This window comes from Myxine glutinosa, chromosome 2 (genome assembly GCF_964187855.1).
Source record: "Myxine glutinosa chromosome 2, kmMyxGlut1.1, whole genome shotgun sequence".
NCBI classification, from domain to species: Eukaryota; Metazoa; Chordata; class Myxini; order Myxiniformes; family Myxinidae; genus Myxine; species Myxine glutinosa.
The window spans coordinates 251,778,082-251,790,342 of NC_136262.1; the positions used below are offsets into that span (position 1 = coordinate 251,778,082).

General features: G+C 46.7%; 1 protein-coding gene across 2 annotated transcripts in view; it reads right to left on the reverse strand.

Annotated features, from left to right (window-relative positions):
• Positions 1-1,659: 1,659 nt before the first annotated feature.
• LOC137420675 (C-type lectin BpLec) overlaps positions 1,660-12,261 on the reverse strand; it is a 97,073-nt gene continuing 86,471 nt past the window's right edge. Inside the window, exons 7-8 of one of the 2 annotated variants that reach the window (XM_078772423.1) lie at positions 3,821-3,933; positions 1,660-2,168 (exon numbers count right to left, since the gene is read on the reverse strand). In XM_078772423.1, the coding sequence (XP_078628549.1) occupies positions 2,058-2,168; positions 3,821-3,933 (224 nt within the window). In that variant the 3' untranslated portion in view covers positions 1,660-2,057. Of the gene's footprint in view, positions 2,169-3,820; positions 3,934-6,086; positions 7,919-12,261 lie in introns of those variants that run through there. The other variant, XM_078772424.1, reaches the window with a different exon arrangement.

The following is a 12,261-nucleotide window of genomic DNA, read 5'->3' on the forward strand; positions in this document are numbered from 1 at the left end:
CCGCACCTGCACACCCCTCCCCTCAATGACCGCACCTGCACACCCCTCCCCTCAATGACCGCACCTGCCCACACCTCCCCTCAATGACCGCACCTGCCCACCCCTCCCCTCAATGACCGCACCTGCCCACACCTCCCCTCACTGACTGTACCTGCCCACACCTCCCCTCACTGACTGTACCTGCTCACCCCTCCCCTCAATGACCGCACCACCCCACCCCTCAATGACCGCACCTGCCCACACCTCCCCTCAATGACCGCACCTGCCCACCCCTCCCCTCAATGCCCGCACCTGCCCACCCCTCCCCTTAATGCCCGCACCTGCCCACACCTCCCCTCAATGACCGTACCTGCCCACACCTCCTCTCAATGACCGCACCTGCCCACACCTCCACTCAATGACCGCACCTGCCCACACCTCCCCTCAATGACCGCACCTGCACACCCCTCCCCTCAATGCCCGCACCTGCCCACACCCCATTACCGTACCATAGGTACCAATATGACTGCACCATCACAGCTCATAGCTCTGTCCATGGTCCTGAAACGGACATTTCTTTGTTCACAGCGGATGTGCGTTGCGTCACAATTACGTGTTGCGTCACAATTACGTGTTGCGTCACAATTACGTGTTGCATCACAATTACGTGTTGCATCACAAATAAGTGTTGCGCCACAATTACGTGATGCGTCACAATTATGTGTTGCGTCACAAATACGTGTTGCGTCACAAATACGTGTTGCGCCACAATTACGTGTTGCGTCACAATTACGTGTTGCGTCACAAATACGTGTTGCGCCACAATTACGTGTTGCATCACAATTACGTGTTGCGTCTCAAATACGTGTTGCGTCACAATTACGTGTTGCGTCACAATTACGTGTTGCGTCACAATTACGTGTTGCGTCACAAATAAGTGTTGCGCCACAATTACGTGTTGCGTCACAATTACGTGTTGCGTCACAAATACGTGTTGCGCCACAATTACGTGTTGCGTCACAATTACGTGTTGCGTCACAAATACGTGTTGCGCCACAATTACGTGTTGCGCCACAATTACGTGTTGCGCCACAATTACGTGTTGCGTCACAATTACGTGTTGCGTCTCAAATACGTGTTGCGTCACAATTACGTGTTGCATCACAATTACGTGTTGCGTCACAAATACGTGTTGCGTCACAATTACGTGTTGCGTCACAAATACGTGTTGCATCACAAATACCTGTTGCGCCACAATTACGTGTTGCGTCACAAATACGTGTCGCGCCACAATTATGTGTTGCGTCACAATTACGTGTTGCGTCACAAATACGTGTTGCGTCACAATTACGTGTTGCATCACAAATACGTGTTGTCCTTATCTGCATAAAACACTCATTTCATTAATAACGGTTTATTGCCATGTTCCAGCTGAACGAGTGCAGGTGTTCTATCTGATCCGACCTTCCCGGATATGGAAACGCTGACAAGTCGTCCACATATTACGTACCGCACAATTTTAGACATGCCCCTCCCCCCCCCTCCCCTTTCAAGGAACGTTAACTAACCCTGCCCCTCCCCAAAATAGATAATTGATATACTGTAATCAACGCTCTGTAATACAAGATCCCTCCTGCATCCTCACCTCTTCGCCCACATCGTTGCCCCAAATGCCCGCCCTACCAAACAATTTCCGGTGTGTTACGTAATATATGGACAAGGACACCCCGAGGAATCCCTGACATACTCGAGGTTATATCCACCCCATTGGTTGTGTGTGTTGCATGGCGTGATCACGTGATCATAAATGTACACTCTTGTCAACTAGACAAATATATATGGGAGAGGAAGGGAATTAATTAGATAAGGGAATTAATAATCTGACACCTTTCAAAAACCAAGTAAAAAAAAAAAAGACCGATGAAGCAGAGACTCGGAAATTAATTAATTAAAGACAACTTTTGGTAGCCTTTTCAAATCTGGAAGCTTTTCCCAGAATTCGTGGAATTAATGTACAGTATTTATTTTACCCAAGGATTAAAACAAGATCGGTAATCGGCCTTTTGGGGGTTTTGTATTCAAAGTCGAGGTTCGTGGTCCGACCTGTTCGAAAGACCTTGAACACAGAGCGCAACATGACCAGGGTGGAGTGACCAGGTGTGAATCCCAATTGGTGATCTGAGATGAGGCTGTTGGAGAAAAGAAAGGATTTCACATCAACTACGATCATGGATTCCACGACATTGCTGATGATTGGAAGTAAGCTGATATGTCTGTAGGAAAAAGTATGTTGCTTATTCATCCTTGAGGAAAATGCCAGGGGCATGGAAAGGGTCCCTTTATATGGTATGTGCCATGTGGCAAACTCTAGAAAAGAAAGGACATTCCATAGATTGTTGAAAATGCCAAACAGCAGAGAAGAAGGGACATTCAAAAAAAACTCGTGTGCATGCTGGACTACCCTTGTATTCTTAGGAGGAACCAAGTAATGTTCTAGAAAAGTTCAGGGATTCGTGTTCATGCCGGACTACCCTTGTGTTCTTAGGAGGAACCAAGTAATGCTCTAGAAAAGTTTAGAGATTTGTGTGCATGCTGGACTACCCTTGTGTTCTTCGGAGGAACCAACTAATGCTCTAGAAAAGTTCAGGGATTCGTGTTCATGCCGGACTACCCTTGTGTTCTTAGGAGGAACCAAGTAATGCTCTAGAAAAGTTTAGAGATTCGTGTGCATGCTGGACTACCCTTGTGTTCTTAGGAGGAACCAAGTAATGCTCTAGTAAAGTTCAGGGATTCGTGTTCATGCTGGACTACCCTTGTGTTCTTAGGAGGAACCAAGTAATGCTCTCGAAAAGTTCAGAGATTCGTGTTCATGCTGGACTACCCTTGTGTTCTTAGGAGGAACCAAGTAATGCTCTAGAAAAGCTCAGGGATTTGTGTACATGCTGGACTACCCTTGTGTTCTTAGGAGGAACCATGTAATGCTCTAGAAAAGTTCAGGGATTTGTGTACATGCTGGACTACCCTTGTGTTCTTAGGAGGTTGCGATGAAGCTATCTCTGAGAGCCTTTCACTCACTCACCGCAGGCAGGTAGGTGGTCTTTCTGTCTTCTACCGACTCCTCTCCGGCCTTGCACCCCCAGCTCTCTCTGTGCTCTGTCCCCCAAATATTCCTACAGGTCGCACAAGATCTGCCAGCAACCCTCTGATGGTTAAACTGCCGAAATCTCGGCTCTCTGCTCACCTTCACTCTTTCATTCCTCTTTTCTCCCGCCTCTGGAACAAACTCCCTCACTCCCTTCAATCCCACTCCTCCCTCCAGGTCTTTAAAACAGCTGTTCACCACCATCTCTTATCTTCCCCCATCCAAAACCTTGATCTTTTCTACCCCCGCTAATTCACCCCAGATCCACCTTGTTTGAAATTCCAACTTCTTTCCTGGAAGTCCTGGCAGTGTCCATATGTTTTATACCTCTCCCACCGCCCCCTTCCCATGCCCCCCCCCCCCCCCAAAGCCCTCGCCCTCTCTCAGATCTCTCGATGTCTCCATGTCTCTCGGTCCCTGCTCTCAAATGTTGTGTTTGTGTCCTTCCCCCTCTCTCCCCATCTTGTCTACCGCTCCCGATGTTATATGTTTTATGTGTCGGTTTGTCTTTCTGTGTGATTAATGTTCGCTCTTTCACGAGCCTCGATCTTGTATACAAAAAAAAAAAAGAAAAAGAAAAAAAGGAACCAGGTAATGCTCTAGAAAAGTTCAGAGATTTCCCCACTCGCAGTTTGTGTCCTCAGAAAAAAGTATTGCACTTTTCTCCTCACCCCCACTTTCCATTTTTGCACAACATACATTTCCCCCACAGATGTTTTCTTCTTCGACACACTTTTCTTCCGATTTGCTTTTCTCCGTGGTGCCTTGACATGACAGCCCAGGCGCAGCACCTTCAGCACCACACCCAGGCACTGCAAATGCAAATATCCCAATATTCAAACAGAACGAGCCATCCTGGAGTCGCAGAACATCGCGCAAGACATCGGGGCTCTGCCACACGAGGGGAGGCACAAGGAGTGAGTTCAGAAACTGGGCCGTGGTAAGGTCGTTCCAACTGGAGAGACCACAGGTTCCCTGAGGGCACACCATAGTCCCCATTATTTTATTATCTTCCTCTATCATATTTACCTTCTACCCTCCTCTCTGTGTCATTCCTTTGGTATCAGGATCCAGTATTGCAGTTTGTGGTAAGTGACGTTTCTGCATTGAATTCCATGCCATTTGTGTGTTGAATTCCATGCCTAATTTTTCCTGCCATCTTTATCTCCACCACCAAAGGTGGATGGAGGTTATGTTTTCAACCCTGTCTGTCTGTCTGTCTGCTTATGAACAAGATATCTCAAAAAGTTGCAGACGGATTTAGACGAAATTTGGCAGAGATGTAACGTGTCTGACAAGGACGAAGGGGGGGGGGGTTAGGAGCGGAGGGGTGAGAGGAGTTTTGGAGGGGAGGGGCGAGGGGGGATGAATTGAAAGGGAGGGTTGAGGGGGGAGTTTAGAAAGTGGATGATTAATGAAAAACGAACATTTATTACAAACTGGGTTTATTGTGATTTTCAAGTCAGAGATTGGTTTAAAAACGATCGAGGAGGGGTGGAATGAAGGTGAGTTTAGAGAATGTAGAGAGGAAGTACTGTAAGAGATTGAATTTTTGTTTGAAGTGGAATGAATTGAAGAGGAAACAGAAAAAACGCCTTTTAAATAGGAAGAAAAACAGCGTGTTGTAATAAACCACTGAATAAAACACTGCAGGGGAAAGTTTAAACATATTGGAATAATATTGAAACAAAACGGTGCAAAACAATCTGGGAAAAGTTCCTGAAGTGAGGACGTGGATTTGAGAAAAAGGACAAAGGGTTGAATGAGTATGGTGGAAAATAGAATTGGAAAGGTGAGTATCGGCTGGAGAGGTGGAAGAAAAAGTAGAGAAAGGGGGCGGGGCACAAGGCGAGACAAGGGGGCGAGAGAACAAGCACGTGTCCGTGAGGAGAGAAGGAAATAATAAAGGAATTTTTTTATTTAAAATTATCTTCCTCACTCGAGGGACCGGGAGCGGAAGTCAAAGCTTCTGCCTCTTGTCCCTTTTTCTTTCCTATCGATAAGTTTCACTGTAAATATTTGTAAATAAATCAAATCGTTCGACATTTCCTTTCTCTCTGTTCCTGAATGTCTTTTCTTCCATTGGTCCACCATTGCTCGCACCCAGAGTAGCAATCGGCCATAACAAAATTAGCATTGGCTCGGCGGGTACCAACGGTGGTTCAGCCGTCTAAATTTCCATCCAAAAACAAAGAAAGTGGTACACCGCTGGAGGGAAGTTACTAGGTATGTTCCCCGATTGGGACCGTCATGTGGTACAGGTAAGCTATCGTCCGACGGACCAATTGGCGTTCGTCGTTGCTGGTTCGCAACCTGCCAAAGTACAAAGTTATTCGTGCGCAGCAGCCTCAGGTCTGGTAAGTTTGGGATGGAACGGAGGCTAACCTCTTCGTAGTAGACCCGAACCCCTGGCTGTAACAATATATTAAAGGTTTATGGTGGAAGTTCGTGTGCAGCCTGCGGCTGCTTGTTACATCATTTTCTGGGGCGTGGCTGGGCCACTGATGACAATGCCCTCTATTACCAGTCAGTTGTTGCTCATTTTGCCCACCACGGCAGGATGACAGGCTGAGTCAACCCACCTGGTGCTAATTCAACGGATTGAAAGGAGGCACACTTTTTGTGTGGACACAGTCTGGAGAAGGAAAGAGCATTCAACATTTTTTTCTGGATTTTAAAAACACAAACCCACAACTGATGGCAAATCTGTGGGAGCATCTGGATCAACAGCTGAAAGCAACCTGCACAGTAAGTACACCAATATGACGAGATGAAGGAAACTATTCTATGGATACAATGAAATAGAATGTATTTTGCAGCCTTCCATATTTATGTGCAAGTTTGTGTAAATTTACAAAAGACAGTGATAGAAAATATCGTCGAAATTGATACAGTTCAGGAGACGGGCTGTTTGCGCAGCAAAAGTGGATTGCTCTAGGAGGAAACAACATATTTCACCAATATATCTGTTTGGTTTTGTCGTTTTATTCATCATGCTCGCAAGTAGTACGAACAGCTCGTCAAATTACAAACGTTTTCAAAATTGACCTTGACGTTTATTTATATGAAGCAAGAATATATGCAGATTAATACTTGTACTTTGAAGGATAACCAAACAGCATATGTAACATGGACTCATTATCACATTTTACCTGATTCTCTGATTTTTTTTTTTTTTTTGTATACAAAGTCGAGGCTCGTGTAAGAGCAACACATAAAACACAGAGACACAAACAGAAAACATAAAATGTATAATAGAGGGAGCAGGAGACAGGAGGGGAAAGAGAGGGAAGCACATCAACAGTAGAGAACAGGGACATTGGTAGACCTGTGGAAGGTAGTGGGCTGGGGGGTGGGGGAGGGGTTCGGAGGGAGGAAGGGGGAAGAAACGGTAAAACACAAATGGACACTACTAGGAGTTTCAGGAAAGAAAAGCGGAATTTGAAAGAGGTGGATTCGGGGTGTATTAATGGCGGTGGAAAAGATCAAGGTTTTGGATGGGGAAAGAGAAGAGATGGTGGTGAACAGCTTTTTTAAAGACATGGAGGGAGGAGTATGATTGAAGAAAATGTGGGAGTTTGCTCCAGTGGTGGGATGGGAAAAGAGGAATGAAAGAGAGAATGCCTAGATGGCATGGCTAGACGGGCAGTTGTCCCCCTATGATTGGCTCCGGGTTTAACCAATGTCCATTCATGGTTCGCTCAGCCGTACTAAACAGATTGAGCCGTACGTGATTACCAAATCTATACTATAAGAGAGCCGTTTGTCTGTCTGTGTGTGTGTCGCCATTTTTCTCATGGCTGAACGGATATTCATCAAACGTTCAGGGGTTCATCAGTGAGTATCATGGAGTGTTTAGGCCAAAAAATAATAATTTAAAACTGAAAATAAAAAGTTCTTTTTTGGGGATTAAAAAAAACGCTTTATAGGGCCTGAACCTTTCTAGCTCAATGAAAGGTAACATTAAATTATCCCCGATTCGTGTGTGTGTGAGGGGGGGCGGGGGGGTGTAATATATTAAATATAAATTCTCCTTATTGGGTGTAAGTAGGGTAACAGAAAAAAATATTGATTTCTATAAAATATCAACAGGATTAGAACATCACCGGGCAACGCCAGGTACTCCTGCTACAAAACATCAATCCTTTTGAAATTATACAATTGGCTGCATATGCCTGGTATATGTGCTTTTGATTGCCTGTCCAAGGACTTAGCTGTCGGAAATAATTATACAAGTAAGGGAAGTGAAGGCTTCCACTGCAATGGGACAAGTGTGTGTCTAAACCTGTAGCATATTTGATACAAGCCATACATAACAATTGATACAAGCTGAGATGCAGACCCAAAGTATGCTCGTATTATTGCAGGACCATATAATGATGTAGACACGAAAAAATGATGAAGACACACAAGGTATATGCAGCATATAATGATGACGCCATACACAGAAATGCACCTGAAAACTAAGGGAAGGAGATGAGAGATCAGGGAAAAGATTGGGGAGAATGTGCTCGCACGCAAACTCTTAAACACAAAAACTTCAATCTCGACTTTCACATTATTGGTTGATGAATAAGCAATATGTCCTCAACACAGACGAGACGATGAAAATAACATACATGTAAAAAGATATTGTTTGAAAATAATGTGCAATGCTGTTGAACACGTCCAAGGTATGAAAATGAGAAAAACTGGTGACATTTGTTTCATTTCGAAACTTGTTTTAGATTCATGAAGTGCATTTGCACAGAACATTCATCGCTATTCCGCAATAAGCATCGTTCCAACCTTTGAAACCTGAAATTATAACAAGAAAATGAGGTTAATTCAAACCGTCATTGTTTTTGAGAGGATTTTGAATGTCAATTTTAAATAGTACAGTTTCACTTACAAAATTGACGAGAACGGCACTCAGTAGAACCCACACATCCACCAGCCAGAACAGTTAACATTTGTATCCCACTGATATGTCATATCTGGATCCGGACCTGAACCAAAATCTAATCAGCTTGTTCATGTCACCAAACCAGCCCATCCACCAAGTTTTGTCATAATCCGTCCACAACAATTTGAAATATCATGCGAAATATCATTTTTGGCCCTATCTCTCAAAATAGTGAAGAATCACTTAAAAATTATATTATCCGGATTCATATCCAGATATTCACCAAAATCTAATGTGTTTGTCCTTGTCACACGCCTTAGCTGTCCACCGAATTTCATCCATATCCATCTATAACCTTTTGAGATACCATGCTCACAGGCAGAAAAACAGGGGTGTAAACATAACCTCCATCAACCTGTTACGTCCGTGGCCAATGAACACCGGCCTCAGACGGGTAGCCGATCGGTTAACTCCGAGGCAGCCGTTCGAAACTTGGCGGTATCCTTTTGGCGCGCGGGGGACGGGAAGGACGTGAGGTCTTACCTTTACGGACGGCCGTTCATTCCTCGAACCCACAAACACAGATACGAGACAAGGAAAATTCACAATACACGAAATGAAATGCAACAATAAAAGATTTAATGAAAATAAAGCACGGAAATAAAATGGATGGTGAGGTAAATCTATAATCCGAACTTGAGACATCTCCACTCAGACACACAAAACAGACAAGGGGAAGATAAAATAAAATAAAATAATATTCTTTGTTCCTTATCTTGGCCGACACTCAGCTCTGGTCTACGTAGCTGTTGAATGATGATGGCTGCACCAGGCAGCCCGACGCCGCTTGTGCGGGAAATGCACAAGATGACGCGATGTCCCTCTACACCTCGCCACGAACGTGAGGCAATCCATGTGGCCGGTCCTCTTCCGCTCTGGTCTCACTCCGAAACGCAACGCGGCTCCCAAAAGTTCTCCTCACGACCGCACACCAGCCAGAAACAACCGAGCCACCCGAGAGACCAACAGTTCCAAGTGAAGCTCCAACGGCTTTCCTCACGAGCCAAAATGCAACCACCCGCACCCAGAACGAGAGAGAGAAACGGATTCTTCCTCTTTCTCTGATCAAACCTTTCAGCTCTCCCTGATGTCATCTGACCAATCATGCATTTTGGGGGCGGGGCCTCACGTCCCTCTTGACCGCCCACCGATTCTCCGCCTCTACTGGGCGGGGCCTTTTTCCTTAGACGGTTGGTGGGGCGGGTTTACTCTCTGATCGGGGTGACGTTCGGTACTGGCTACATTATCTTGCTGGTCGTGGTTTAATAGAGCACTCGCCTGGCTTGCCGGGTGAATGTAAAAACATAAGGGAAAGTCACAGGAGGCAAGTACAAACTGGGAATTATCCTTAGGCCCTATTTAACAAACACAAAATCACTCTCCATGTGGTGACACATAAACAACGTTAAGCTCACGGGCTCCCTCCCTGCTTATGTACATCGAGATGTCTTCTACGCGTCACATGGTCCAGACTAATCTATACATTCCTATCTCCATTTTGGCAATTCGTCACCTACCCCCACAAACGTAACACAGCCCCCCCCCCCCCCCTCTCCCTCCTCACCAGCACCGTATCTCCTGCAAGGTTAAATGCAGGCGCTACCGTTCCAGCCTTGCCACTTACCGACACTCACCTAATTAGCCTATTAAATAAATCAGGAGGGGCTGTGGGAAGTGAGCCATAGCTAACTTACCTGTTCTCCTTAATGTTCTACACCTCCTAAGAACAATGCAAATATTTTAAATAAAAAAAACTTGGGTTCCTCACTCCTAACTCCTTTCGGGCAGGTAGAAAAATGTCAAAACACACAAAAGAAAACTACCTTAACCACAAAACCTAAACTAAAAATTTCAAGAACGTTTATACAACCCCCTTCTAAAGACCATGTTCCCCGGTGGATATCACAATACCCAAGGTTACCTGCGGAGCCTTCCCAATATACTTCACCCAAATTTTTGTGGGCCCTGTCCTTGTGGTACAGGTTAGTGACATGGATCTGTGGACCTTCCTCCCACACTCACACATAAACCCAATAAATCAATCATTCATTCAACCCTGCAAGACCATGGCATATCACCGGTTACACACGTATGATTCTCAATTAGGCAGCGGGGAAGTACCGTACAACCAAGATGGTGGAGGCGTTTCAGGCTGTGGTGCCCGCAGTCCAGAAGCAAGTACTCGACACGACTTCTTCACCTCCCCCCCCCCCCCCCCCCCCCGCTCCCCCTTCAACTATTCGGTCCCTGACAGCCAAACAGCTCCTTTGCTGTACGTCCTGCCGGGGAGGTTCTCCACACCATCCAGGCTCATTCAGCCTCAGGCTACCATGGCCTCTTCCAGGGCGCAAGGGGTCTCCATACCCTCTGGTCACCCAACCAGACCTCCCTCTGACAGGTCTCCAATTCCAGACACCACCGGCTGCCAGGGACAAATTACCTCAGGGGGGGCCGTAGTCACCGCTCCTCCAGAGCTTGATCCTTTCCTATGGACACACACACCTTCCCCACCCACAAATCCCAACTGTCATTTCCTCCCCCACTGCCATTCAATTCTCAACCACTGCAATGCAAAGATGGTGATTGTGTTCCTACACTGCCATGGCCTGCATACATGTGATAATCCACACATTCACCGTCCATCCACCAGGAATCTCAATCCCAGAAGATACTGGTTGCACACATCGGCAATCCATACCACCACATTGACATCCAGACTGCCCAACTCCATCCCTACAACCCGTGGCCAAATATTGGAGCCGTCGCCCCCATAGCCAGTCGAAGGCTGTGTCCTGCTACTCTATCAATTTTGTCCCAGCCTCCAACACTTTGGTCTAACACAACTGGATTAATAATGGTGTCACTGGCCCCAGTTTCCACCACGGCCTCACAAAATTGCCCCTCAATTTTGCATCTAACCCTCAAATTACCCATGCCAATTTTTCCACAATTCACTATTTTCACCAATGATGGGCGCTTCTCCACACATTTGCCAGCCGAGCATGGCCCCGTATGCTTGGCGCGTTCTAGTTTAACAATTTATCTGCCAATAAAACCCAGAGCTCTCTTCCCAAGCCGAGAGCCCACAAATCACAGCGGAACATCTGTGGAAGACCATGCTCATACCATCATGTTCCACAGATTCTCCAATGGTTGTTCGGTCGGCTATATCCATCCATGCCCATGCGAATCGACCTGCGTCCATAGACCAGCACAGCATGGCAGGTCACCACATGCTGGCTGTTCCAGAGTCTCAGGGAGAGGCTGCCAGACCGCATGCCCGGCGGTTACCACATCAGGCCCTTATTGGCCATCCGTGGTGTCGCCACCAAAGGGAAACCCACAACACCTCCCCTTAGTGGTCCACATGATGCACCATGCTAGGTGTCCCATGAGAGACCACATCGGACCCATGGAGGTCTCAACCCCCTCCAGGGTCCGGCGACCCTGCCAGCCCGAGACACTCGCTCGGGCGGTGCCCTGATGGACAAGGAACGCCACACTCCACCAGACTCCCCATGGGGCCAGGGTCATGCCACAACACCCATCGGCGGACCCCACGTCCAAAACCTGCCAGTGCAGCTTCCCAGCTGCCTGGCACAATCCAATTTCCAAGGGGGACAATTTTCCACAAGCCTGACCCCATGAACCTCCCCTGGTCCATATTTCACAGCCTGGGAACCAACTCCCTCCAAGGCTGTTCCAAATCAATTTCCCATTTCAATCTCAATTTAATTTTAAAAATTCCGGCCTCACGTGTCCAACGGCAGCTGCAAGTTAAAACCCCTTTTACGGGTTTTTCTGCCCCTCCCTGCAGCTGTTCCAAATTCACGAAGGGGATCACTTTTTCCAAGACTCTTTTTCCCGACTGCCCCATATCCGAATCCTGCTCAGGGCTGATATACCCCCCCCCCCCCCCACCTCCCCTTCTAGCTGTGTGCTCAATTTCGGAGCCTCCTGTGCTCAAACGTGGCTCATGGTGAGGGTTGCCTGGGTCACCTTAATCTCGTCCTGGAGATGCTTAAAGGACCGGCTCACCTCTTCTCGCAGACTCTGTTGGACTCGAGCAACCTTCTCCTTGATGGTATTGTCCAAAGTGTTCAGCCGCTCCTGTAACATTTCATCCATCCTTTTCCCAGTCAATTGTGGCCCCCACAAGCCTTTATCAATTCACACCCACTCTTGCCCTGTTACA